This window comes from Equus asinus, chromosome 9 (genome assembly GCF_041296235.1).
Source record: "Equus asinus isolate D_3611 breed Donkey chromosome 9, EquAss-T2T_v2, whole genome shotgun sequence".
NCBI classification, from domain to species: domain Eukaryota; kingdom Metazoa; phylum Chordata; class Mammalia; order Perissodactyla; family Equidae; genus Equus; species Equus asinus.
The window spans coordinates 70,201,495-70,229,477 of record NC_091798.1 but is presented as its reverse complement, the minus strand read 5'-3'; the positions used below and the strand labels follow the sequence as shown (position 1 = coordinate 70,229,477).

Genomic DNA, 27,983 nt, shown 5'->3' with positions numbered 1-27,983 from the left:
CTGATATTCCTGACGATATCTAAACACTTCAGTCAGTATACAAGATTTTTTAAGATTTGATTTTTACCAATACTTCCATACTTATCTCTTGGCATTCTTGACCCAGACTCTAAGCTCCAGTTATACAAATCTCCATAGTTCTTCAACCATTCTGTGCAGTGTGCTCACACCTTTTTATTGGTACTTTTGCCTGGAATAGAACTCATCCCCACCTCTCCAACCCTACTCATCTTTCAAAACCCTGGTTAGGTGTTGTTTCATACAGAGTGCCTTCTCTGACCACCCCCACCCGGGATAACCTGAATTTTGAAGAATAAGTAGGAGTTATATATCATATTTCTATTCCACAAAGTCCATTCTTCACCAATATGAAATATAGACTGGGAAGAAGAGATAGGAAGACCAGTACAGGTCAATTAAGGGACTACTGCCTAAGTAAGGAAAAAATGATGAAATTCTGAGTCAAAGCAGTGTTAGTGGAAATGGATAGATATTTTTGATAACTGTGACTGACTGGATGTGTGGAGTGTATGAAAAGAAGAGTCTGGGATCACTTCTGAAGTTCTGGCTTAGGGAGAAAGATGACATTGAACATGTTGTATTCAGCTCACGGATGAACTCAGCATGTGGACGGTAGATGAAGTAAAGGCAGTGGAGGAAGGAGCTCATGGAAAGTGTACCGAGTAAGAAGAGCAGTGTACATATCCTTATCCTTTAACATTCACATTAATGAGTTCACTCACCTATGATTCTCTCCTGACCACATCTATTTCTTCTCAAGCAGAACTGAAGAATTGTGCACACCTTTCTTGGTAAACTCACAGTAACATGTACCAACTTTTATAAAATCTACATCTTATTGAGCCTACTAATTTATATGTCTCTCTCCCAAACATATTGTAAATCCCTCATGGGCATGAGAATAGCTAGAGAGATAGGAAAAAAGCTAGAAGAGGTTCTAACCACAGAAGCCTAGGGAATAAAGAGTTCTTATGTGCCAAGCAGAGGAGAGGTTAAGTGATATAAGAAGTAAAATGTGTCTAGTGTTTTGGCAATAGTTATAGTAGAGCAGGGCAGGTGGAAACTAGTCTGCAATGAGGTAAGGAATGAAGAGGCATCAAGAAAGTGAATTTAGTAAGCTTAAATTTAGTTTGAAGGCAAGAAACTACAAGACAGTTGCTAGAGACAAATATGAGGCCCATCCATTGATCTAAAAAATATTATTGGCTACCTGCTACTTGTCAGACAACACTGGAAATGCAATAACGAACAAAACACATATCCTCTTAACCCTTATGGAGTTACATTCTAGTAGGGTTAAAAGATTGTTTTGACACTCAGGTTCATAGCAGCATTATTCACAACAGCCAAAAGGTAGAAGCAACCTAAGCCTCCATAGATGGATGAATGGCTAAGCAAAATGTGGTATATACATACAACGGAGTATTTATTCAGCCTTAAAGGGGAAGGAAATTCTGACACAATACTACAAAATGGATGAACCTTGAGGACATTATGTTAAGTGAAATAAGCCAAGTCACCAAGTCACAAGAAGACAAAGACTGTATAATTCCACTTATATGAGGTACCTAGAGTAGATAAATTCATAGAGACAGACAGTAGAATGGTGGTTGCCAGGCACTAGAGGGTTGGGAGTAATGGAGGAGTTACTGTTTAAAGAGTACCTAGTTTCGGTTATGTAAGGTGAAAAGAGTTCTGCTGATGGCTGCACAACAATGTGAATGTACTTAATGCCACTGAACTGTACACTTAGAAATAGTTAAGATGAATCAACAAATATCCCAATGTCTTTTTTGAAAATAAAATTTAACAAGTTGAATCTAAAGTTTCTCTGTAAGTATATATAGAGAAATGAAGCCAAGGAAATGTTTCAGGGATTAAAAAAAGCAACTTTTTGATATCAAGTTATACTATAAAGTTATAGTAATAAAATGGTATATTATTAATATAAATATAAGAAGAGTTTCATGAAAGAATAGAGCGTTTAGAAACAAACATTTATATATGAAAATTTATGGTATAACTAATAGAGAAATAGCATTTTATGAAAAATTGACTATCAATTTAGAATAAAAAGTTGAATTCCTACCTGATATCATTCATGATAAAAAAAAAAGATGCTAAATTTTATGTTATGTGATTTTACTACAATTAAAAAAATTTTTAAAGAGAGATTGTTTTGCTTTCAAGAAGAGAATGACCTGAAAAGCTTTATGCTAAGGTAAGGGCTTCTAGAGACTACTGGAAACAAGAAGGAGAGAAATTATGACTGATGGAAGAAAGTTCCTGAGACAGCAGTAGGGAACAGGATCCAACTCACAAACAGAGGCATTAGTCTTTTGATCTCTTCCACTAAGAGAAGAGGAAAGGAGGAAGGAAAGGTCAAGTTTAGAGTTATATTCACCATAATATCCTTTAGGAATGGACCATACTTATACGTCCTTATATCCCTATGAACATAGCAGTCTTGAAGATAATAATGAATATATTTTATAGAATCAATCTAATTTTCACATTAGTATAAACACCTATACATTTATTTTAATTAATTTTTATATTTTCAAACACATATACCCAGAGAGAAATTAGGGGATTATGTTCCTTTCCTAATTTGTGGTTTAAACCAGATTATAATATAAAGTTTTAAAAAGCATACTTGTGGTTTGGGGATGAGGGAAGAGTAGTGACTAGGAAAGGAAAGAAAGGGGGCTTCTGGAGTATGATTAATGATCTATTTCATTATCTGGAGGTGGGATCTGGGTAGTCCCTACATGGGTGTTTCACTTTTTTAACATTCACCAAGTTCTCTAAGTGTCTAACGCAAAAGGACCTACAAGGTCAACTCCTCATTTCTGTTTTCCAAGCACTTCCTAAATAAAGAAAAAAGGCAAGAGGTAACTTCACAAAAGAATGAGGTTTCCTATTTGATTTTTCTCTTTGCAAAATTAATTTTTACACTTCTTAAATCATATACATCATGCTTGGTGATATGTATTTCTAGCTTCCAATAAGTTCATGAAGTAAGGCTTTCTAATGTGAAAGACTAATTATTATTAACAGGAGGGTCAGTTTATTTCATTATTTCCATTCCCTGGCATCTTTCACAGAAATATAACATAGCAAAGGATAATACAAATATATTTAATTTTCAAGAAGTAAAGAAATATGATCAGATTTTTGAAAAATTAAATATATCACATCATGCACAGAAAAATTAGATCTTGGCTAAAGAACTGAAAGGAAGCCTGGAGATTGTGATTCAACCTCCCATTTTCCAGATAAGAAAAAGACTTCAAAGGATTAACTTAGGGGCCACCCCATGGCCGAGTGGTTAAATTCGTGAACTCTATTTCAGTGGGCTAGGTTTGCTGGTTCAGATCCTGGGCACGGACCTACACACTGGTCATCAAGCCATGCTGTGGCAGCAACCCACACAGAAGAATTAGAATGACTTATGACTAGGATATACAACTATGTGCTGGGGCTTTGAGGAGGGAAAAAAAAAAAGAGGAAGAGCAGCAACAGATGTTAGCTCAGGGCCAATCTTCCTCACCAAAAAGTATTAAAAAAAAAAAAAAGGTTAACTTAGCTTGAAATTGGTAAATTATAATACTCAACAATGTAAGCAAATTATTCCTTTCTGAAATAGCATGAAAAGAATTCCAATATAATCTTCTGTCTAGAATGCTGAAAGCTGGAAAAACAGTCACTTCCACCCTAACAAAGAGAAAAAGCTGGATAAACTCACTAAAATGTGAGTTCTCTGCAAACTGATCTACAGAATTAATGCAACGCAGTTGGAACCCCAGCAAGCTCTTTTGTAGAAACTGACAAGCTGATTCTAAAGTTGACATGGAAAACCAAAGGACTTAGAATAGCTAAAAAAGTTTGAAAAACAAGAACATAGTTGAAGAATTTCACAGTACCTGGTTTCAAGACTTCCTTTAACACTATAGTAATCACAACTGTGTGGTATTGGCAAAATGATAGCCATTGATCTATGGAACAGAAATAGAATGTCCAGAAACAGAGCTACATAGAAATGGCAAATTGATTTTCAACAAAGGTACCAAGGTAATTCAATAGAGAAAGGATAGTACTTACAACAAATGATGCTGGAACAACTATCTATCTAAATGAAAAAAGATGAACTTCAATTGATAATGAGCACCATCTGTAAAAATTAACTCATCATGGGGCATAGACCTAAATATAAAATCTAAAACTATAGAATTCTAGAAGACAACAAAAAAGAAAATCTTTGTGAGCTTAGGTTCCTAGACAGCAAACAAAAAGAACCATCCATAAAAGAAAAAATTAAAACTTTTGTTCTTATAAAGATACTGTTAAGAAAATAAAAAGAGAAATCACAGTTTGAGAAAATATTTGTAGTACACATTATAATAAATTGTGTCCAGAATTTATAAAGAACTCTCAAAGCTCAATAATAAGAAAACAATCCAATTCAAAGAATGGGAAAAAGATTTGAACACACACTTCATCAAAGAAGATATGGTTAGCAAATAAACACACGAAAAGATGCTCAATACCATTAGACAATGAAAAATGTAAATTACAACCACAATAAGCTACCACTACACATCCATCAAAATGGCAAAGAACAACAAAAGAAAATCTAAGAATACTAAGTACTACCAAGGTGCAGAGCATTGCTGGCGAAAATACAAACTAGTGCAAATATGTTGGAAAACAGTTTTAACCCAAGAGAAAGGAAAGTATAGGTCCACACAGAAATCTATATATGAATGTTTCTGGAAGCTTTATTCATAAGAGCCAAAACCTGAAAACAATCCAAATGTTTATCAACTAGTGAACGGATAAACAAATTGTGGTAGATCCACTCTGTGGAATACTAGTCAGCATTGATAAGGAACAAACTACTAACACACCTAACAATACAGATGAATCTCAAGATCATCATGCTAAGTGAAAGAAGCCAGATACGAAAGGCTAACATATTATTTGCTACTATGTATATGACATCTCGAAAAGCCAAAACTATAGGGAGAGGAAATAATTTTTAAAAAATTTTTGAAATCTTTTAAATAACTACAAAAGCAATTCTTTAATTGAGAACTTTATACAGTACTTTATGCGATGATCCTCACATCCTATGGAGTAGGTACGAGTCTTACATCCATTGAGTAGATACAAAAATGGAGGTTCAGAGAAATTATCCATTTTACTCAAGGCAACACAGTTAAGAGAGTGCCTGTGCTGACATCTGAACCTTGGTCTCTGCTGCTTCAAATTTCACGTTTTTTCCCCCTGCTACACTAATAATTATTTGTCATCCTTAGCTTTCATAATACTTGGTTCAGGCCTCTGCTAGAAAAGTTATAAAGTGTTTTTTGTAATAAATAGATTATAAATGAGGAATGAGAAGGTCTTATTAATTTTTAATGTTTACATTGTTTCACACGGTGTCTGGGATGCTGTGGACATTCAACTACTTGTGAATGAATAAAGAATTACTTGCATTTCCTGACAGGAGGGGGAGCACTGAACTAAAAAAGACCACGTGTTCCAAAGATAACTATTACTTCGCTTCAGAAAACATAACTTCTCTAGCATATACATGGCACTACAAGTAGGATGTGCTTAAAAAGGTAGTAAGGCTTTTAGGAGTCAGAATTTCTAGGGGGTGACATACCTAGGCTTCAGTATCCACGTTTGGAAAAAGGACAATACTTATCCCTCCTTTTTCACAATTATGTGGATCACTAAGATAATGGATTTGAAAAGTGCTTTGCAAATGGTAAAGCAATAGATAATCACTGTTAAAATATTTAAGTATTATCATCCATATGAAGCCGCTCAAAGTAACACAGAACCCTTTCTTTTCTCAAAATCTGTATAAAGAAAAAGCCTTAAAAATCTCATTCCTTTCATTAATTGTAACTAATGTTTTATTGCAATGTTTATAATGTTTTATGGGTAACGACAAAACCCAGAAGACTCAAAAGTTGTATACTTTATAATGAGATTATAGTCTAAGCTTCTAGTTCTGGCAGTAATGACAGATGACAAGGACAAGTGAAAAACTGTGTAAGAAAGAAAAATCAGTTCACAAAAAATTAGCTTTTAAGTAGATGGCTAAAGTTTGCTGCTAATATTTGTTATTTACGTACGGTAATAACTTAAGGAACCAGTAGTCTTTTCTTTTCAAAGTATATTCACCATTTGTTCCCTGGAAACCGTCTATTTAAGTATTTAATATGAGAAAATGGTTTTAAGCTGTAATATTTGGAACCAACATAAATAAACTATCTTCCTATACCCAAATATTATTAAATGATTGGGAGAGTTAAATGGTTTGAATTATAAAAATGAAGATTATATTAGGCCTTCTTTGGATATGCGCATATTTTCAATAAGTTTTGTTAAAATAATAATTGCTTGTGTATTAAAACACACTGGAGTAAGAAAGATAGTGAAGGTCGCACGTTGCAACTTCCAGTTATGCAAGAGGAAATGTCAGGATCATATCTGGTTGAGCTTTTTACACAATGTCCCTGTACGGCATCACATAAAATCAATAAATACTCGTGTAAATACTTATTATTTAATTCCCTTAGTAATTTTATCCTGTATGTGCAATAAAGACAGTCACCACTTTAAAATCAGGATTTAACTGTTTCACTAAGGGCAAAACCCATCATGGCTACCAATTTAAGCCTCTAAAAGGCTATAATACGCATTTCTTCCAACTTAAAATCTGTTAATATTTCAATAAACATGTTAATTTGGGATCAAAATTTTTACTTCTCAATTATTCTATTTCAATCTCTGAAATATGGAAGAACACAATTTTACGTAAGGCCAAAGACTGGGAAATCTAAATACAGTAGACATTTCTCTACAATGTTTCACTTCAACGTACAAAATCGTTTAAAATGCCTTCATCTCCATACGCATACACACAAAGCCCCATGTGATAAATGAATTTCCATTTTGAAAATTATGTCTACTTTGGTTCAGAAACTCTCATTCAATAAAAACCCACACGGAGATAGTGTCCTTTTCCCTTAAAACTACGAGACAAGATTCTCCCTGAGCTCGCGTTTCTCCCCTCCACAGATTTTAATTTGGGGGAAAGCGTAATATTTCAGATTAAATGACAACTGTGATAAAGTAAGGGGGAGAATCCTTTAGTATCAGCCAAGTGCCGCAATCAACTTTTGAATTTGCTCAAAGTCTCGGACGCTACATTAATTGCGAGGGAGCATTAACAGAGCGTTTAGTTGGCCCATTAACTAATTCTTAAGGGCAAGGTCCAGTTAAACTTAGCACAAGCAGGAAAACGACCATTAAGTAAAACCCGGTTCCACCGAGTCGGCATCTCCCCAAGCCCGACAACTGAACTCGCCCCTTTTCTGCTCAGCTGCCTCGGGACACCGCAACGCCCTAGCAAGGCCCTCCCGCCCCACGGGCGCCTGCGCAAATATCCGGAGTCAATTCCACCCTTCCTTAGGCTAGGCGACGCGAATGGTTTTGAAATTGTCAGGTCACGCCTCACTTTAAAAATCATTAGGTATGACAAAGCACACCAGAACGACCACTCACCGAAGTGGTCCTAAATGCAAGCGACAGAATTTAAGCTTCCTCTCGCGACTTATCTGATGCTGCCGGAAGCGGAACTACCCGTGCCGTTAAGAGGTGGGTACTTATGGGGACTGGAGCGCTTGGGTCACGGAAAATTAGAGTGGATCGTTTGGCTTCTGCCGGAAGTTGTTCCGCCCGGTGAGGTTTGCGTGGGAGACCGAAGGCGGGCGAAAAAGAGGCGTGCCCAAGCTTGGCTAGATGTAGTAGTGCGGTGCAGAGGTCCCTCTGTGTGGTCCTTCAGCAGCTGCTGAAGAGGGGAGACCCACGTCCACGCTCACAGCTGGAGTCTCTTGACCCACACCTCCCTACCGCCCCCGGCATTAACGGAGAAGCCGAGACCTGCAAGGGCTCGGCCATCTCCAGCAGCTCGCGTGGCGACCGCAGCGTGGCAGGTGAGAGCCCCGAGCCCGAAGGAGCCCTGACACGCGGAACCTGGTCGCCCCAGGTTGGCGGCCCTTGCTGGGCGGTGATTTGGTCTCCGGGCGGCTGTGCGGCGCCTCGGCACGCACTCCTCTGAGCGCCAGCGCCGGAGCGGAGGGCAGTGTGGGCGTGGAGGAGTGACAGCACAGTCCGGAGCATCTTGTCGCCTCTTCATTTCCCCTCCTCCTGCTCCTCCCTTGCTTCCCTATTTCATTTCTTGGGGTTGAGAAGCCAGAGGGTTCAGCTCAGCTGGCAGGGAACTGTCGAGCTGCTTCTGGTACTCCAGGCTGCGAGCTCGCTCCACCCGCGTAGGCAACCTCGAGTTTGGGCACTGCTGCGGACAGAGGTGGCTATTTTTATTTTCATTCCTCAGTCTTTATCTCTTTGCTCCTCTGCGCCTCCACCCCCACTGCCAAAGAACAAAGGCTCCACGCGTTGCAGCATTCCAGTGTCAGGACGGAGGCTGCAGGTCGCTGCCGCCCCTCAGCGGTTGGAGAGGGTTGCCTGCTCGCGCGCTTCGAGCCAGGTGGCGACCATTGCATCTCACTTACTGGGTTCTCGGCGACTTCCTGGGAGTTTGCGACCTTTGTAGTCGTGTGGGTAACACTAGTCTTGCTTTAGCGTGCTGGGAGGCTTAGCCGTGGAGATAGGAAATGTGGCTGATTTAGCACCCAGCATCCTTACTCCACACTGGCATAGGGTTTTGTTTTGCTTTTGAAAATTCTTCAGTGAAAAATAAAGTTTTTGTTTCAGGCAAACAGAATAACGATAACTGCCATTAACCGTGCCAAGTGTTTTACATGTTATCTCCCATACACCTCAACAATTCCGTGAGGTATATTAGATTATTATTCTCATTTTATTTAATTGTTCAGTTTATTTATTTAAACTATTATTTGTTTAAACTGGACAATTGGCAGAACATTTATTGATCACCCAAGTAGGTACTGTGCACCAAGTAAGTGCTGGGAAGATAGATAAAGTAGGTCCTTGTTCTCCAAAAGCTCCCACACAACCAACTACATATAAATAGTATTATGGAACTATTAATTTTCTTAAGTGGGAATGATATTGTTATGTAGGGGGATGTCCTTTTTAGGAGATGCATACTAAAGTATTTAGGAAATGTGTTGATGTCTGCAACCTTCAAATGGTACAGCAAACGTGGTATGTGTATGTATAAATAGAGAGTAAATATGGCAAAATGTTAGTAATTGTTGAGTCTGTTGCTGGGTAGATGGGTGTTTATAGTGAACTGTTCTTTCAACTTTTCTGAATATTTGAAATTTTTTCATAATAAAAAGCTGGAGAGGAAAAACCCTAACTCTAATGGAAACAGATAATTTGGATACTCCAGAATGCTTTGTGGAACATAGAAGATGAGAGAGGGTGCTGATGTGTGTTTGGGACTGGCAGAGGTGTGATAGTTGTCAGAAAAGCATTCACTGAGGACTTCCCAGTTGGTTATTGAGGGAGAAATAGGAACTTTCAAGGAGAGTAGTGAATTCCAGTTAGAAGGAAAAGCAGACTCAGCAAAAAGATATTGCATGAATGTTTGAAGAAAGAAAGAAATTAATGTGAAAATTGTGTGGAACTTGGCATGGTCCTTTTTGTATAAATAATTTTGTAAATGATGCTTGGCTGCCTTTGCCACCCTGCAGAAGCCTATTTAATAACCTATTATGTAGCTGTAGTAATGGATCCCTGGAAAGGAGTCACCATTTTTAAGTGTTTCCACTGGAAAATGCTTTTAGGATTTCAGGAAAACTGGTTGTGTGTCTGTGTTCAGGCTGAGCAGCAGAAGCTGGGACTCCTATTTTCTCTGATTTGGGGAGCAGAGATTTACTAGTTCATAGTTGGGCTCCTGAGAACCTATAGAAAGGGCTACAGTGATGGCTTGCAAAGATTTTAAGTTTAGGTAAGGGAGGTGGTTCTGAACACTACATTGGACCGATGGATGATCCAAGGTGTCGTTTTAAGAATTAGGTAGCTTTGACCATGACCATTAAAGATGTGAAGGAGATGACTGTTTATTTCAGGCACTGGTGTCCATGAGAGTCTCAAGCAGTGTGGTAAGACTGGAAAAAAAGTTTAATGAGGTCTTTAGCAGCAGCAGTGGCAAAGAGAAGTTTCTGTGGCTTCATTACACGGGAGGTGAATAGGTACATTCTAAATGGAATTGTTTGTATTTGTTCTGTGCCAGTTTAGTTTAGCTCAGAAATCTGTCTTAGAGCAACAGCTAACATGATATATAAACAGCTAACATTTACTGAGTCCTTACCATGTGCTAATTGCTCTGGTGTCTGATTGTCATTTAATCTTCAAAACAATCTATGAGATTTATCATTCCATTTTACAGATGGTGACTGGAGAGTTTCAATAACTTAGTTAAGGACACAGAGCTGAGCAATTATGAGAAAAGTTTCTAAGTTTTGTCAAAGTGTAGAGCAATGGTTTTCAAAGTGTGATTCCCTGACCAGCAGCATCAGTATCACCTTGGAACTTTCAGGAAAGCAGACTAACGACCCCGACTCCCAGTCTTTTTAGTTCAGTGTTTTAGCAAGCCCTCCAGGTGATTTCTGATGCTTGTGAAAGTTTGAGAACCACTGCTTTGAGTGTGGATACTTTAGTAGCATGGTACAAATTTCAAATTTAGAAATCAGGGTTAGGTAGTATTTTTCTTTGGCACAGATTTAAAGAGACTCCCAAACCTGGCCGCACATCCATTTGTTAAAATATAGATTCTCTAGTTAGGAAATGCTTCAGAAAATTTGTGGTAGGTTTAGTAACATGAGTTTTTACAAGCATCCCAGAAGACAGACTCAAGTCTGTTGTTTGAATAATGCAATATCTTTAAGGCTAAATAATTACATATTTTGGAATTCATGACCAAGGATGTAGTTTGATCAAAATGTTGAATAATGTGGAAATGCTATATGCATAAACTGTATTTGGTTTAATTATAATGAAATGATGGACGTTATGTACTTTAAGCATTTATAAAACGAGAAAAAGGGCCATGTTTACTGTGATTTTATATCATCAGCACTCAATACTGTGCCTTCTATAACAAGTGAAAAGTATTTGTTGAATAAATATATTCACTTCAATAAATAATCAGCAATATTCATTCTGTTAGTTTTGCACATTACATTAGGAGCTTGGTTTATAGAGTGCCTGTAGAAGCTGAGGTTTATTGAGTGTTTAGTATATGCTAAACACTTAAGCTACTCAGTCGTCACGGAATTACAGGGTGTTATGATATCCCCTTTTTTTACAGATGAAGACACTGAGACCTAGAGAAACTAGCATAATTTGCCTGTTACATAGTGACAGATTTAAATAAGTATATCTGACTCCAAAAGTTGTGCCCTTCCCACTATTGAAATATTAGAGCTGTTTTTAGATGGGAGGAGTAAGAAAGTAAAAAGAAACCAAAGGGTGTTTGATAACAAAACCAGAACTGAGGTCAGCTTATACGCTGCCATCAAGTTTTATAGCAATTGAAAGCTTTTGTTGTTCTTTTTCAGCAAGCATCTTGTATATATAAAACAGTGCAAAGGGAGTAGGAGTGAAGGGCATTTATTTACTTAGTTTTTAATTGTGGTAACGTTGGTTTATAACATTATATAAATTTCAAGTGTACATCGTTGTATTTTGATTTCTGTGTAGATTATATCATGTTCACCGCCCAAAGACTGATTACAGTCCGTCACCACACACATGAAGGCATTGATTTGTAAAATGAATTATTTCTACTTTTATTCTTTACTCACAAACTGTTTTAAATTTCATAACACTGTGTAATTTTAATTATAAAGATGGATAAAATCAAGCCTGGATGGGTAAACTAGTTTTCATGTTTCATAGGAAGCCCCCAGTTAAACTAGAATTAGATCTTTAGGAATAGGACTTTTGGAGTTATGCTTTTCAATTGTATCTTGCATATCATTCAACTCTTCTTAAGAATATTTGATCAAGTAATTTCTTATATTACCAGTAATCAAAGGAAGCATTTGATATGTAGTCTTGGTAGGTAATTAGTTCTAATATGAGCAAGGAACACGTATATGTAAACAGCTTTAGTAAAAAATATTTTGAGGTTGTATCACTGTTATATGTTAATTCTTAAACTGATGTTCATGGACATCGGTTTATGTGGAAGAGTTTGGATGTCAGTCAATGACAAACAATTGCTTGTAGGATTTAGTGCACATGTGCATTTTTTTTCTGAGGAGAGGACCCATAGATTTTATTAGATTTGCCAGAGAGTCTTTGACTTCTAAAAGTTTGAGAGCTGCTGTTATAATGAAATCTACTTTTTGTTCTGATCTTCTTTTGTTGATTAATATATGAGACCAGAAAGCCAAATGGTTATTTTCCTTAAAAAACCTGTTTACAAACTGAACTTTTATAAATTGAAGCCTTTCTAAAATTGATTTAATATAATTTCAGGTTAATGTATAGCTGGCAATGGTTTTTAAACCCACATTACATTTTATTCTTTTCCATTCCATTCAGATATTACTGACCTATGTACAGAGGGATGTAGCTTTTAACATAATTTTGTTATAATTTGAATAATTTTCTTCTAATTTGTTAGATATTTTTGGGCTTGAGAAATTTAGTGTGTAGTTGTTATTTTGTATCAATTTGTCAAATTGCTAAGATGTATGTTACTGAAGATCAGAGTCTTAATTTCTTAATTTTATGGAAAAAATGTGTTTTGGAGGTATGCGTCAAGTTGTTGATACTGATTTTACAAGTGTCATTTAAAATTATTTTTACATGAATATTTTAAAGTACTGTCTCCAAAATTATTTCTTTCATTTCATTTTAGGTAAAAAGATTGCTGTATCAACTCATGAAAGCAATAGCCTTACTGTCTTTGTCTTTTAAGCTGCATCAACAATGAAGCAATGATATTTGAGAAGGAAAGAATGTTTGCCAACTAACTGTCATCACAATTTTCAAGTGGCTGTATAAGCAGAAGCAAGCTGCAGCAGACCTATGTGTCAGCTAGTATAGAGAGAATGCTTTCTTCTGCAGCTGTTTATTTAGAAGCCATTTTAGTATAGCACATTTAAATTATATTTCTATCAAATGAAATAAAAATGAGTGAAGCCCCCAGATTCTTTGTTGGGCCTGAAGATACAGAAATAAACCCTGGAAATTATCGACATTTCTTCCACCATGCAGATGAAGATGAGGAGGAAGAGGATGAGTCTGTAAGTGTTTGCTTGTTTGGTGAGAGAAGACCAGTAAGAGATAGACTTTACTGATCACTGTTAACGTGAATTAATACTATTATCTGAAATTGTGAAGATGTTTTTCTCACATAGAAATTTGTTGGAAATATTTTAAACTGAAAAAGCATATTTTCTTTCATGAGTAACATTACTGAATCTATGGTGTATGAAGAAATACAGTTGAGGGTTAGACTTTTAAGTTGTTTAATGGGCCTATTTTGGTATCTTTCAGTGATGTGCCTAGCATGACACAGACTTGGGTAGAAAAAGTGGCTATAAATCAAAAGCTTTTCTTGTGTATAAAAGGACGTAACAAATAGGTCAAGATAAAGAAGTAGAAGGAAATAATTTTAAAGATACTAAAGAAGGACTACTTAACCAGCCTCATTAGGTTTGTCATGTTGTCAGCACAAGTGGTGGTTGACATGAGGATATCCCTGTTTTTTAACTATTCAGTAGTCTTTAAACTGTGTGGTCAGAAGGAGAGGCTACTCAGGTATCTACAGGTGTGTGTGTGTAAGTCTTGTTCTCTTTCTGATGTCATCTGTTAGAGTGTATATCCATACAGGATCTTTAGGAATAACACACATTTATTATGTTCGTTTTGCTATAGTTACATTAGCCCAAGCTTTTGCTTTTTCATCATCATTTTCCCTTTATAAGTAGAGATTGCTTTATTCTGAGAACTGATTTAAAATATAAACTTATAATATATTTGTTTTTCTTATTTCCAATTGGAAAGAGAATTTTGTTTTAAAAACAAAAACCTGGGGCTAGCCCCATGGCCGAGTGGTTAAGTTCCTGCACTCCCCTTCGGTGGCCCAGGGTTTCGCCGGTCCGTATCTTAGGTGCGGACATAGCACCACTCATCAAGCCATGCTGAAGGCGGCATTCCACCTGCCACAACTAGAAGGACCTACAACTAAAAATACACAACTATGTACCTGGGGGCTTTGGGGAGAAAAAGGAAAAGTAAAATCTTTAAAAAAAACAAAAAACGAAAACCTTTATATTTGGTAAAAGTAATAAAAACAAACCAAAAATAGTTATTAGATAACTCTTTAAATTCTTTTTCATAGTTATTTACCAACACTTTTCACAATGCAGTTACACATGTCTGAAATGCAAATCAAACTGTCACTCATTTAAAACCTATCCTACCCACCCACTTCACCCCAGGAAAAAAATAATGATTTTCAAGCTTATCTTACCAGCCAAAATTTTTCTTCATCTTAAGTCTTATCTAGAAGTCCAGTAAGTAAAACATAAAAGCAGAGCTTCTCTGGCTGACTTAGACGAGAAAGTACTACGGGCTCAGGCTCTGCTACCCTTGCCCTTTTTCTCTAGGGGTCTTCTGAACACACTGTGAACACTACTGCTAAATCAAGTCCAGCCTTCTTACGTATAAGAACTTTTCTCTCTCGTTTATATCTAGAACTGTAGTTGTCTCTCATCCCTTCTACCCTTTATGTTTTAGCAATATCAAATTTTTTTCCCCTCATGTTCCATCCCATTGTACCACACCGCCATGCTGTTGTAGGTACTTCTTCATCTCTATGAAATGCCCTTATTTTTGGGTGCCTTATGAATTGTTTTTCATTCTTCAAAACCCTGCTCAGATTTCGTGTTGTTCACTCTTCCCCCTCTCCTGCTCTTTTCTCCGTGAGAAACTCAAACACTTCTTCCTCAGTACTGTTTCTATACCTTGACATCTATACTTGTATTCCATGTATCATAATGTACTGTATCAATACTGTGTTCCCCTTTAGAGTCAAAGTATTTTGAGAACAGGTTGTTTCTGTATATCTAACTCGCTAGCACTTAGCATAGTTCTTGGAATATTGGTACTAATTATATTGAGTTTGCATTCAGGATACATAGTTGTCACTTTTGAGGAACTTGATATAGTTCATTTGACCTATAGATTGGTAAAATGATTTGTCCCAGATCATTCTCCTGTTTTTAAGATTTCAAAGATGTAAATTCTATTTTAGACATTAAATCTAATAAAATAACTTAGATCTGCTTAAAAAATTATTTTCATGCTTCTGAGGTTTTACCTAATAGGAATGTTCTCTAATTTTGTCTTAATATAGGTTTATTTGTACATTTTAAACTTGAATGTTTCCAGTTTATCTTAGCCAATGAACAGATATTCATTGAGTAGATCTATAGTTAGTAAACAAAACTTAACATATTAGTCTTTTTATTTTAACTGTAAAGCAGCATGAAATGTTAGGTTGAGTTCTTTTATTTGGAGAAATCTACTTTAGGAACATCATAATGAGCTATGTCGAGGCTTTTGATCAGAAAAAAATTGAGTAAGGAAACATAAAAGGGAGGTTTTATAGGATTACAGGTTAACCAGGGAGGTTAGGATTTACGGTCTGTTTGATTTACAGTCAAATCCAATACCAATTTGAACTCTAAATTTCATATGAGTTAGAGGAGGCAGTGAAGAAATATAGTTCTCAGCTGAAGAAGAATAACGATTTAATTCTGATGTTATATCCAATTTTATTCTTAGATTTATAATAACATAAAGTCTGGTAAAATACTTTTGAGCAAGATTATAATGTCATAGGAAATATATAAAATATCATGGAGGAGAGAGAATTGAAATGAAAAACTGGTCACGCTTTAGATATTCGATAAAACTCTAAGCACCTAACTGCAAAGACCTCAGAATGAATCTTAAGTAATTTTATAAACCCTTGAGCTACTCATAAGTTATTATTTCTATATCCTGCTTTTTTTAGTTTCAGGCTAAATCATGGCCTTTGAGCTGTAACGTGGGTACAAGAGATGACCAACACCATTAAACAGGAATATCGAGTATGACGATTAGGTTGTCAAAGAACATTGACACCTCTGTTAGCAATGTGGCTTTCTCCAAAATTTCCTTCCAAGTTGTCATTGGTGACCACCTAATATTCAAGCTCAATCTACAAAAATAGTTTAATACTGTATAGCTTTGTAGTCAGAACAACATCATATTTTAGGCAAGATAATTTTTTCTCACTTTTATTGGCCTTTTTACTTAGATTAGATACAATCTTGCCCTTATTTGCCCCTTTCTAGTGTGAGGAAGGTAAATAAATGCTAGAGACAGTTAAAGAAGGAGTACTTGTTTAAGTTTGAAATCTGAATGAAAATAGTAACGACATCTGAAAGTTTTTTTGTTTTAAAATTTTTTCCACACTTTTGTAGAAAGCTTGTTTACTATAACAATGACATAATTTTGAAAAATGCCTTTTTTGGTTGATGTGTTACTTTTATTGATTCATGACATGCCTCATCTACTTCTCAGAAAGATGTAAGATTGCTGTACTTTGGAGTTCTTGTGAAGTCAACCTGAGTTTTTGTTTCTTTTCTGTTTTAGCCACCGGAAAGGCAGATTGTGGTTGGAATATGTTCCATGGCAAAGAAATCCAAATCCAAACCAATGAAGGAAATTCTTGAACGGATCTCCTTATTTAAATACATCACAGTAGTAGTATTTGAGGAGGATGTTATTTTGAATGAACCAGTGGAAAACTGGCCTTTATGCGATTGTCTTATTTCTTTCCATTCTAAAGGTATTAAAGAATGGGGAGGGAAACTCCTTTATCATTTCTGATTATAAAACTAATACATATTAATTGTAGAATATTAGGTAAAATAGAAAAATAAATTTAAACTCACCCACTGTCACAGATAGGTGATGTTATTTCGATATATATCTTTCCAGTCTTTTTGCCTATGTGGTTTTTTTTTTCTTTTTTGAGGAAGGTTAGCCCCAATCTAACATCTGCCACCTATCCTCCCCCTTTTGCTGAGGAAGACTGGCCCTGAGCTAACATCCATGCCCATCGTCCTCTACTTTATATGTGGGACGCCTGCCACAGCATGGCTTGATAAGCATTGCATAGATCTGCACCCGGGATCCAAACCCTGAACCAGCAAACCTCGGGCCACTGAAGCAGAACATGCAAACTTAACCACTGCATCAGTGGACTGGCCCCTCTATGTGTGGGTTTTTGTTTTGTTTTTTTTTTGAGGAAGATTAGCCCTGAGCTAACTGCTGCCAGTCCTCCTCTTTTCACTGAGGAAGACTGGCCCTGAGCTAACATCCATGCCCATCTTCTACTTTGTATGTGGGACGTCTACCACAGGATGGCTTTTGCCAAGAGGTGCCATGTCTGCACCTGGGATCTGAACCGGCAAACCCTGGGCCGCCAAGGCAGAATGTGCACACTTAACTGCTGTGCCACTGGGCCGGCCCCTCTGTCTGTTTTATAAAAACAAATTTAGTACTATAATATATATTTAATTTTTTCACTAATTATATCATGAGGTTTTTTCCCCTCCATATCATTCTTCAAAAACTTGATTTTTAATGGCGTTGTAGTGTATCGTTGTGTGGATATACTATAACATATTTAACCGATAGCCAACAGGTGGTTTCCAGTTTTCAATATTAAAAAAAAAGGTTGTGATGAACTCTTTGAATGTATATCTTTGTTTTCAACTCTAAATTTCTTAGGATAAATTCTTGAGTATTTTAATCCCCTATGCTTTTGCCATGTAGAAAATGTTCTATCATTCCTCATACACATATTCATACTTTATTTCTTACGAACTCAATATTTGAATTTTAGATTTTACTTGCTATCATTTATAAATCAAACTGAAATGTCAATTAAGCTTAAGTATGACTTGATAGTAAAGTATTAGTTCATAGTAAAGTCCACTAATCAAACTTATTGTTAAGTGTATACCTGAAAAGTTAGAAGAATCTGTGAATTAAGTGGATTTCTCACTAAGAACTATAATTTAAAAGATGTGTGCTCAATTATAAATGTATTCATATTAAATTGTTCTCAAAATATGTAGTCCTGAGCTGTGTTAAAGTCTCGCTTTAGTTAGGTGTCCAAGAAGCATCTCCATCAGCAAGAAGGGGATGGAACGTGGCTGAGACTTTTTGTGCTCCCATAGCCTATGTTGATTTTCATTATTTCATAAAGAAGCCAAGACCCTGGTCCTTACAGACTGAATCCCTCATTTCAGAGAATCTTAAAATTTGCTTATCCTTGAGGGTAAGGTGTTCTTCCCTTACTACAATATGGTTCTTCCAATAAGAGCTGTTTGCCTGTAGGAACTAGGTGCTATCTAAGGTCACATCCCATGTGCTACCTCTTGGTAAGGAAAAAGTTCCTCTGTAACAACAACAACAAAAGCAGGAACTGACTGTGTAGCTGTTTCCAATTTGCTGAATCCTGTTAGGAGGCTTCGATTCATAGACGTTGAAACGTCTTTACAAGTGTTGAATTCTTCTGAGAGTCTTTATGAAACTTGAAGGGTTTGTAATTTGTGGCCAATGATTCTTGGTATGGAGTACTTCTGTTTAAATCTTAAAAACTAACAGGAATTTAGCAGTAAATTTTTAACTGACGTAGCTTTCTGTTTGTTTTTTAAATTCAATATACTTTAGTATTTCCTCTACTAATTATTCTGATAATACTACAAAATACAGTGTCTTTACAGGTGTACTCTAGTGTGCTATAGTTAAATGCTAAAGTTATGCGTGCTTGCTGATTTTTACCCTTTTCCTTCATTAAAATATTGTCATTAAAGGAATAATAATAGTTAACATTTATTGAGCACTTACTATGCCAGGTGTTGTGCTGTTTTATATACACTCTTATTTAATTCCTCAAAAGCTCTACTACAGAAGATTGGTATAATATCCGTTTATAGCCAGGAATCAGGTGCCAAGAGATGTTAAATTAAGTTTGCCCAAGGTCACATAGCTAGTGAAAGATGGAGCCAGGATTTGAACCCTGGTTTATGCTCTTAACCTCCATGGTACACTGCCTCTCTTAATAATATGTATTGATGGATAAGATTGGAGATTTTTAGTGTCAAAACAGAGAGTGAAGTATAATCATTAAAATTCTTTAGATTGTTTTTTGGATTTCTTCTTGCTATATCTGCCCTTCAATTTGTTTTCATTGTAATTAGTAACTTTACCAAAGTCTAGAAATTTGAGGGAGTTAACTTTTGATATCTTAACATTGACCTAGTAACAGCAAGCATGATTCTACTCATATATTTTATATTTTAAGTGTATTTGTTGTATGAATTGATTTTTGTTTTTGCTGCTATTTTTAAAGATGCATAAATTCTTTGAATTAGCAGCTCATTTATATGTATAAGCATCGAAATACTTAAGAAGAATTGTATATATTTTTTAAAAATCATCAGGTGACTGTGATACACTTATGTGTATAGATTTCTGTTTGTATATGAGTTAATCTTACCTTCTGTCAAGTGACTGAATAAACAGGCAGTGACTAACATGTCAGTGCTCTAAATTTGGTTATATAACCACTGGGTTGCTGTGCCTTATCAATCAAATTAACTAGGAAAAATAGGATTTTTTAATAGCTAAAGTTAAATCAAGTTTTATGTATGTTTTATTCCATGCTTTATATAGACAGCAGTTATATGCATGATGAAGTTAATCTTTTATGGGAAGTGGTGTAAATTCAAGTTGGTAAAGTTATAGATGTCAACTTACCTTAAGATTGTACAGAATATGTTAATAATATGTGTTCTTAGGATTTCCACTGGACAAAGCAGTTGCCTATGCAAAACTCAGGAATCCATTTGTAATCAATGACTTGAATATGCAGTATCTCATACAAGATAGGTGAGTGGTGAAGTTGACTAAATTAAAGGAAGGAAAATTAACATTTATTTAGTATCTATAAGCTGACATGACATCAGGTGTTTTCATATACATTAATTCATGGTATCCTTGAAATGATACTTAGATATAGGTATTTATACACAGTTTTACAGATGTAGAAACTTGAGAATCAGGAATGTCAATTTGTCCAAAGTTACAAGTAGTTCCGCAAGTAGTGGGACAAAGACTTAAACCAGGTTTAATTTCCAGAGCCTACTAAATCATTAAAAATTATGAACAATTGTTCTATCATGTGACTGATAATGAAATTAGGGCTTTACTCATTTAACTAAATTTTTTTTAATGGTGAAGTGTAACCATTTTGAAAAATATTTCGCTATATATCTTTGCATTCATTTAACAGGCCAGAAGCAGGGATTTCTAAGAGAAATTGTAAAATATGAATGTATTTGTGTATTTGATTTAATTGATGTTTCACGCTGATGAGAACCTTTCTGATTTCACCAACATTCTATTTGTGTGTTAGCATTACAATATAAGGTTATATATATTAAAATGCTTTATAGAGATAAGGCTTTATAGTTTTTTTGTACTTCTCTTATTTTTTTCTCTTCTTCCAGATAGTAACATTATTAATATCTAAAATTTTAAAACATTTTTCCTAGGTTTGCATATTATAAATATAAATATGTACACACATATATAAATGCATATTCATTTCAAGAAGTTTGGAAAATAAAAGCATAAAGACATGTGTTTAACTCTGCCATTACATCTACCATATTTTTTCATATAGAAAGCAATACATACATATATTTGCATTTTACAAAATTAGGATCACTTTTATAATACTGTGAAAATTTTCCCAAATTTGTAGAGTATAAGGTTTTTAATGGTTAGGTAATATTCTGTCATTGCAGTATAGCAACTTTTTTTAACCATTTTCTTATACATTTACATTCCCAGTTTTAAAAATTAGTATTTTAATATTCCACAAAATGTATTGTGCATACAATTTTGTTCTAATTGCTGAGTATTTCCTTAGAATACCTTTTTTCAATATTTTAAATGACTTAATTTGTTTATTTAAAAAATAAAAAGAGTATACATGCCTTTTTTAGTGGTAGAACAGTAGTAATATACTTTATGAACAGTACAATAATATACTTATTGTGAAATAGACCAATAAAATAATAAGGATGTTTTCCTTTTCCTTCAGGAGAGAAGTATATAGTATTCTTCAAGCTGAAGGTATCTTACTTCCTCGTTATGCAATTTTGAACCGCGACCCAAATAATCCCAAAGGTAAGAGTAAGAGATTGTAAGCAGGGTACCTTCTGTCACACAACATACTTTTGAACCACTTCCCATGTACTTAAAGAAGCCATAGTGTTCTATTCAGGTTTTTTTTAATGATCCAAATAAACATGCATTATATTTAGTTAAAATGTGACACTACAAACTAAAAGGCTAGCTAATAATTTAGGAGTTGTATGTCCTATTTTTGTTTGGTCTACATTTGACGTATCTCTGAGAATCAAAGAATTTTTAAATTACATATTTGAATATTTGTATTGATTGGGGGTAAACAAGTGATTCATCTATGACTGTTGAACTACATCTTAGTAACTTCATGCTGGGATGCTGTGATTAAATTTCTAATGACTAGGAATTTTGAAATATTACTATCTATTAGTATTTTCAAATACCTTTGGCTTCATTTTCCTGGTAATCCAAAACATAGCTCCTAAACTATACATAACTTAATCTACAAAAGCCTTTTCTATCTTAAGATCTAAGATTCTGATAATATTTTCGTGAATTTTGATGACTTGATTGTACCTTAAAGAAACTTCTGGTAAAATCCAGGTAAAGCATTTATTATCTGTAACAGGAAACTTTTCTTGTTTGTCTCAAGGTGAAAAATTGACTTCCCGGTTGGATCGCTTATTTACTCTGCATATAGGTTACTTTTCCAACTAAATAGTTTCATGTTTTATGGCATCTATGTTATGAATGATCCCATATGTTTTTCAGAAGATGATAGCATTATGGAATTATTTCTCAGTTTTTCCTATTGGCATCATTTCGTATCTCACCTTGAATTCTGTGGGATGATAGGGTGAAATGGCAGGTCCATAAGATTTTGAAAAACAACTATAGTTCCTAATGCGATATATCATAAATGTTGTTTGCATAAATAGTTTTGATTCAAATCAAATCAGTACATTATCCACTATTACTTTTCTTTGTAATCAATATTCTAGTATAAAAATCCTCAATAATATTATATCTAGATAATGTACAATCTGTAACTTTTCTTGCTATTATGTTTGATTTATAGAATGCAATCTGATTGAAGGGGAAGATCATGTAGAAGTAAATGGAGAGGTTTTCCAAAAGCCATTTGTAGAAAAGCCAGTCAGTGCGGAAGATCACAATGTTTACATTTATTATCCAACGTCTGCTGGTGGTGGAAGTCAAAGGCTTTTTCGAAAGGTAACCTTTGTTATCCTAGTGAATGTTGTTCTTGATACATTGTTGTATGAATTTTACTAAAGGCAATCAAGTATTTAATAATACTGCATTTAAATAAGAATGTATCATTTAGAGATAAATTAATAAAGTTGATATACTTTGTTAGAAAAGCAAAGCATTGTTTTGGTTACACAGTGTTGTTTATGCAAAATTGGTACCTACAGAATACCAAGAAAATTACTTGATTTTCCTTCTACTTTGCATTTATGTATCTGTTATATAAGAAATTCAGGAAAAAAAAATAAAAAATAAAAATAAAAAAAAACGGGCCGGCCCTGTGGCTGAGTGTTTAAGTTTGCAGGTTCCGCTGCAGTGCTCCAGGGTTTCGGTTCAGATCCTAGTTGTGGACATAGCACCACTCGTCAGGCCACGTTGAAGCGGCGTCCCACATGCCACAACTAGAAGGACCTGCAACTAAGATATACAACTATGTACCAGGGGGATTTGGGGAAATAAAGCAGAAAAAAAAATAAAATAAAAAAATAAATAATAAAAAAAAAGAAATTTCAGATAAAGATCAGCAGTCTTTTAGAAAAATGGTCCCCAAAATAGGTAGTTCATAGAAGTAATACTGATAAATTTTATATACATAAAAGTATGCTCAAAATTGCACCGATAGTAAAATAAATGCAAATCAAGTCTAAAAGATAATAACATTGAATTACTTTTTTGGATTAGCAAAGATCAAAAAGATTGAGATAGAAAACAAGCACAAATCCAACCTGGCAGAAATGTAAATTAGTATAGCCTCTTAGGAATGTAATTTAGCATTATATCAGGTTTAAAAATGTATATACACTTACAAACAACCATAGAAATGTGAAGTAAGAACACAATTTTAAATCCATGAGAGCGGCAAATATTAAGAAGTCTGACAATACCAAATATAGACAAAGATATGGAGCAGTGAGAACTCTTATACATTGCTGGAGAAACTAAATTGTTAAAACAGTTTATAAAAGATTTTGGCATTATCTTTGTAAATTGGATATGAGCATATTCTATCACCTAGCGATTCCACTTCTAGTATAGACCTTAGAAACGCTCTTGCACACATGTGCCACAGGGACACTTCTAAGAATATTCAAAGCAACATTGTTCTACTAGCTAAAGCTTAGGAAGCAACCTAAATATACATTGATAGGAGAATGACAGAATTATGGTGTATTTATACCATACACTATATATGGAAAATTCTATAGTAGTAAAAATGAACAAACTAGAGTTACATGCAGCAACATGGTTGAATCTTAGAAACATTATTCTTAGTGTTCATTGTTTTTTATGCTGTTTAACACGTAAGTTACAATTAGAGCAGAAAATAACATAGGATCAACTACATAGTAAGTTTTGTTAAATATTTGTGGGTTGAAAAAATTTTTGGAAATATCTAGTATGGAAATAGATGGTTAAAGGGTTATATTATAAAAATGAGGGGAATAATGTAGTTGTCATATTGATGGACATCTTTGATTTTCAGATTGGCAGTAGAAGTAGTGTTTATTCCCCAGAAAGCAATGTACGGAAAACAGGCTCATATATATATGAAGAGTTTATGCCCACAGATGGTACTGATGTTAAGGTAAGATTGATCAGAGTATATTTTAATTTTGTATTTAGAGTTTACCAATGATCTCAGAAAAAGAGATTACCCTTTAATTAGCTATCCCTAACCTCTACTCTGTATCTCTTTCTTTTTAACAAGAGATTCTTAATCTCTTTTGGACTGTGAATGCCTTTGGCAATCTGAAGCCTGTGGACCCTTTTTTTAGAATAATGTTCCCAAATGCTTAAAATAAAACATACAGGATTACAAAGGAGACAAATTTTGTAGAAGTGTAGTTATCAAAATATTTAAAAACCAATTTTGTGATACAATAATATGTATGCTTCTTTGAAAGGACATTAAGTAACAAAATATAGTGGGTAAAGGGTCTAATAGCCACCTCAGTTTCCAAGCATTGATTAACTTAAATGTTTTTTGAGATCTGCAGCAACTGTAGTGTGATATAAAAATATTTGTGATTTCTGTTGGTGAAAAATAAGGTCTTAATTGCTTTACCTTCAACCAGGCTCTGTCTACACAGAGTGTTCTTTCTAAGGGTGTAAACCTGATCGTGAACCTCTTCTTAAAAATTCTCTTGTGGATCCTCATTGACCACAGGATAACAATCAGATTCATAAGGCTGGCATACAAGATATTTCACAATCTGCCTTCTTTCTGTCCTATGGACCTTGTTTCTTACAGTGTAAACCATACCAAATAACTTACTCTTACCTGAATATGTCATGCTGTTTCATGCGTCTGCCTCCGTCTGTGTTTATTACCTTTGTTTAGAGTGCCTTTCCGTTTCCTGTCTGCCTTTGAATTCATGCTGTCCCTCACCTCCCCCCACTCCTTTTTTAATCTTTTTTTTGGCAGTTATTTCCATCTAAAATGTTTTTGTGATTATTTGTACCTTTCTTCTGTTAAACTAAAAGCAATTTGAGAGGGATCACATCATCTATATCCTAGTATTTCCTCATAATGCTTGGTATAACTTTCTGTAAAGAATGAAACCTCACTTTACCAGTTTTGCCATGAAATTAGTTACTTATAACCTCTTTCAGTGTATTGAAAATTTTGGCGTGTAAAATGGAAAAATGTGTGAAAGAATAGTCTGGAAACTAAAGTATTTTTTATTGATTATTCTTTCCTTTGAATTTGTTGTCTGCTGTATTTTTATATAGATATTTTTAAATAAAATATACGTTTAATTTCCATGAAAGGTTTATACAGTGGGTCCAGATTATGCCCATGCCGAAGCTCGAAAATCTCCAGCACTCGATGGCAAGGTGGAACGAGATAGTGAAGGAAAAGAAGTAAGATACCCTGTTATTCTTAATGCACGAGAGAAATTAATTGCTTGGAAAGTCTGCCTTGCGTTTAAGGTAAGATGTTATACAGGCCATATAGACCTTTGTAAAAGGAATTTTATACAGGCCATATAGACCTTTGTAAAAGGAATTCTAATTCTCTTTTTTGAGTAAAAGAGATTTGGGCTTAAAATTGGAGAAGTAAGCTGAGAAAATGAGAGTGGTACATCTGAATGAGTTATGTACTTTTCAAAGGATTCTTATTGTGCCAGTAATAAAAATGTATAATAAATGAAGGCCTTTGTTTCTCTATATTCTTTTTGTATTATATAAAAGGGACTTTGTCCATTTTATTCAGAAATTAAAATTACAGAGGAAAACTTAACTAGAACAGTAGAGTTAACCAGTTTTTAGGGGTATTGTTTAGCATATTAAAAACAAAACTGGTTACAAGTATTATTTACTCATAGAATTGATAAACGATATTTTTGTTGAATAAAAATTCCTCAGTAGTCTTCTAGCCTTGGCAATTGATCCTTTGTCCTATTTTGTGATAAAATATGTGCGTGAAAGCAATACAAATACATTTCTCAAAGAAAACTTTTTACTTCTCACATTTGACTAATTCCTTCAATTAATCTATATTGTTAGGTTTTTACTACCGTTTAGTAAAGATTTAAATAGGAGTAGTACTGCTTGCATCTAATTAAGGATAAATTACCTTTCGGAAGCCTTGCCTCTGATATGTAACTTAAAGACTGGTGTATATTAATGGTTATTAAATAATAAATTCTTTGTGTCTTAATAATTTGAAGTCTCTTTTACAGAAGGAATATTAGCCTGAAAATGTATTTTAATAACTTTATATAAGTCATTTAAATTTTGTAATACCAGACTTAAATCACATTGTAGTAATAGTAGTAATATGTGATGATTTGAATAGAAAATGTAGAAGATTAGAAAATTCCTGGAGCCTGAGCAGGAAATTCATACCTTTCAACTGTTTTCTTCTCCCAAATAAAGTAAATTTGTTTGGGGTGCTCACAGGTGTAGTTGTGGGGTTTAAAAGATGTGGTTGTCAGGATTTAAAAGATTAATAGGGATAATTTGACATTTCTTTTGAGATATGTCTTTTTAGATTAAAGGGATATAATTTCTACAAGCACAAAGTTTATCAAAGTCTTTAAAATTTTTTACTTTTATTTTTTAATGAAATGCTAACTGAAGAGCTTCTTGATACCATATGTTATGTTTGTGGCCTCTCTTGTCTCTTAAGCTTTATTCTACATCTGCTTCACAGTAAGAAAGTTAAATAATCATATGGCATGTGTTATATATTTTCAGAGTATTCAGGTTATAAGTAAGTAATTTCTTTCATTTTTTACTTATTATGAAGTAAACTAATAACCGGTAGTACACTTTTAGCCATTTATATAATTTGATATGTTCCAATAAGACTGGAAAACTGTGAATCCTAATTCAAATGGTACTTTAAAGTTTATAATTTATTTTAAATAGCAAACAGTTTGTGGCTTTGATTTGTTACGGGCCAATGGACAGTCCTATGTCTGTGATGTCAATGGCTTCAGTTTTGTGAAAAATTCCATGAAGTATTATGATGATTGTGCAAAAATACTTGGGTAAGAATTTTTTTCTCTATATTTTTTCCTCTTTACCATTGTTATAGCTAATGAACACTGTTTATTCAGAAACCAAATAATTGTAAATGTCAGATGATAAGATTTTGTGTAAGCACTCTAGAGTAGAAATTAGTGTTCATAAAATTACATCCCCAAAGATGATGCCAAATCCTGGCTTATACTTTGGGTTATCAAAGACAGATTAGTTTATGACCAGTATAGATAAAGCCTTAAAAGAATTTTAACTTCATAGATTTAGGAATGCTGTAGCAGTGATTTATAAAGTGATTATTAATAAAAACAGCTGATTTATTAGATTACTTTGCTCCTAAATTTTTTTTTTTTACAAGAAAGATTTGCCCTGAGCTATCAGCTGTTTCCTCTTTTTGCTTGAGGAAGATTGTCCCTGAGCTAACATCTGTGCCAGTTTTCCTCTATTTTGTATGTGGGACACCACCACAGCATCGGTTGATGAGTGGTGCTAGATCTGCACCCAGGATCCAAACCTGCAAACCCTGGGCCACCAAAACGGAACGCGTGAACCCAACCACTACGCCACTGGGCAGGTCCCTTCTGAAGTTTTTGCTATATAATTATAGTTCAGAAAATTTCATTCTTTTACTTAATGGCACAAAATTAACATTCATAAAATAAGTAACCAGAGTAAAATAGAAATATTTGGAATTCAGGATTCTTTTGAATGATGCTGCTTTCTACAAGCATGTGTTACTTAAAGATAATCTCATTAGATTATCAGGTGAATGTAAGAGAAATTATTGCATATGAGAATGCCATCTTTATTTTCTTTGACCTGTTTTCTTATACCTTGATTTAGAAGACTCACAAGACAAGCTATTTTAAACCATTTCAAAGTAAAAATGACAAAGCCATAAGAAACTTACGCTTTAAAATGTATTTTAATAATTGGAGTCAGCTTTT

The 27,983-nt window shown here is 34.6% G+C and overlaps 2 protein-coding genes across 29 annotated transcripts in view; one reads left to right on the top strand and one right to left on the bottom strand.

Moving 5' to 3' along the window:
• Window positions 1–7,767, bottom strand: part of GIN1 (gypsy retrotransposon integrase 1) — a 31,409-nt gene extending 23,642 nt beyond the window's left edge. For 2 of the 3 annotated variants that reach the window (XM_014841203.3, XM_070517698.1), the window contains exon 1: window positions 7,609–7,767. The gene's annotated coding sequence lies outside the window, so the exon portion shown is untranslated. The remainder of the gene's footprint in view (window positions 1–7,608) is intronic. The other variant, XM_044780070.2, reaches the window with a different exon arrangement.
• Window positions 7,768–7,899: 132 nt separating this feature from the next.
• PPIP5K2 (diphosphoinositol pentakisphosphate kinase 2) overlaps window positions 7,900–27,983 on the top strand; it is a 64,047-nt gene continuing 43,963 nt past the window's right edge. For 24 of the 26 annotated variants that reach the window (XR_011505926.1, XR_011505925.1, XM_044780068.2 and 21 more), the window contains exons 1-9: window positions 7,900–8,039; window positions 12,908–13,295; window positions 16,699–16,894; window positions 19,920–20,010; window positions 21,230–21,315; window positions 22,355–22,509; window positions 24,029–24,130; window positions 25,318–25,479; window positions 26,923–27,044. Coding sequence is in view for 24 of the 26 variants with exons in the window: in XM_044780068.2 (XP_044636003.1) it covers window positions 13,182–13,295; window positions 16,699–16,894; window positions 19,920–20,010; window positions 21,230–21,315; window positions 22,355–22,509; window positions 24,029–24,130; window positions 25,318–25,479; window positions 26,923–27,044 (1,028 nt within the window). In the remaining 2 variants the exon portion in view is untranslated. The remainder of the gene's footprint in view (window positions 8,040–12,907; window positions 13,296–16,698; window positions 16,895–19,919; window positions 20,011–21,229; window positions 21,316–22,354; window positions 22,510–24,028; window positions 24,131–25,317; window positions 25,480–26,922; window positions 27,045–27,983) is intronic. The other 2 variants (XM_070517646.1, XM_070517639.1) reach the window with 1 other exon arrangement.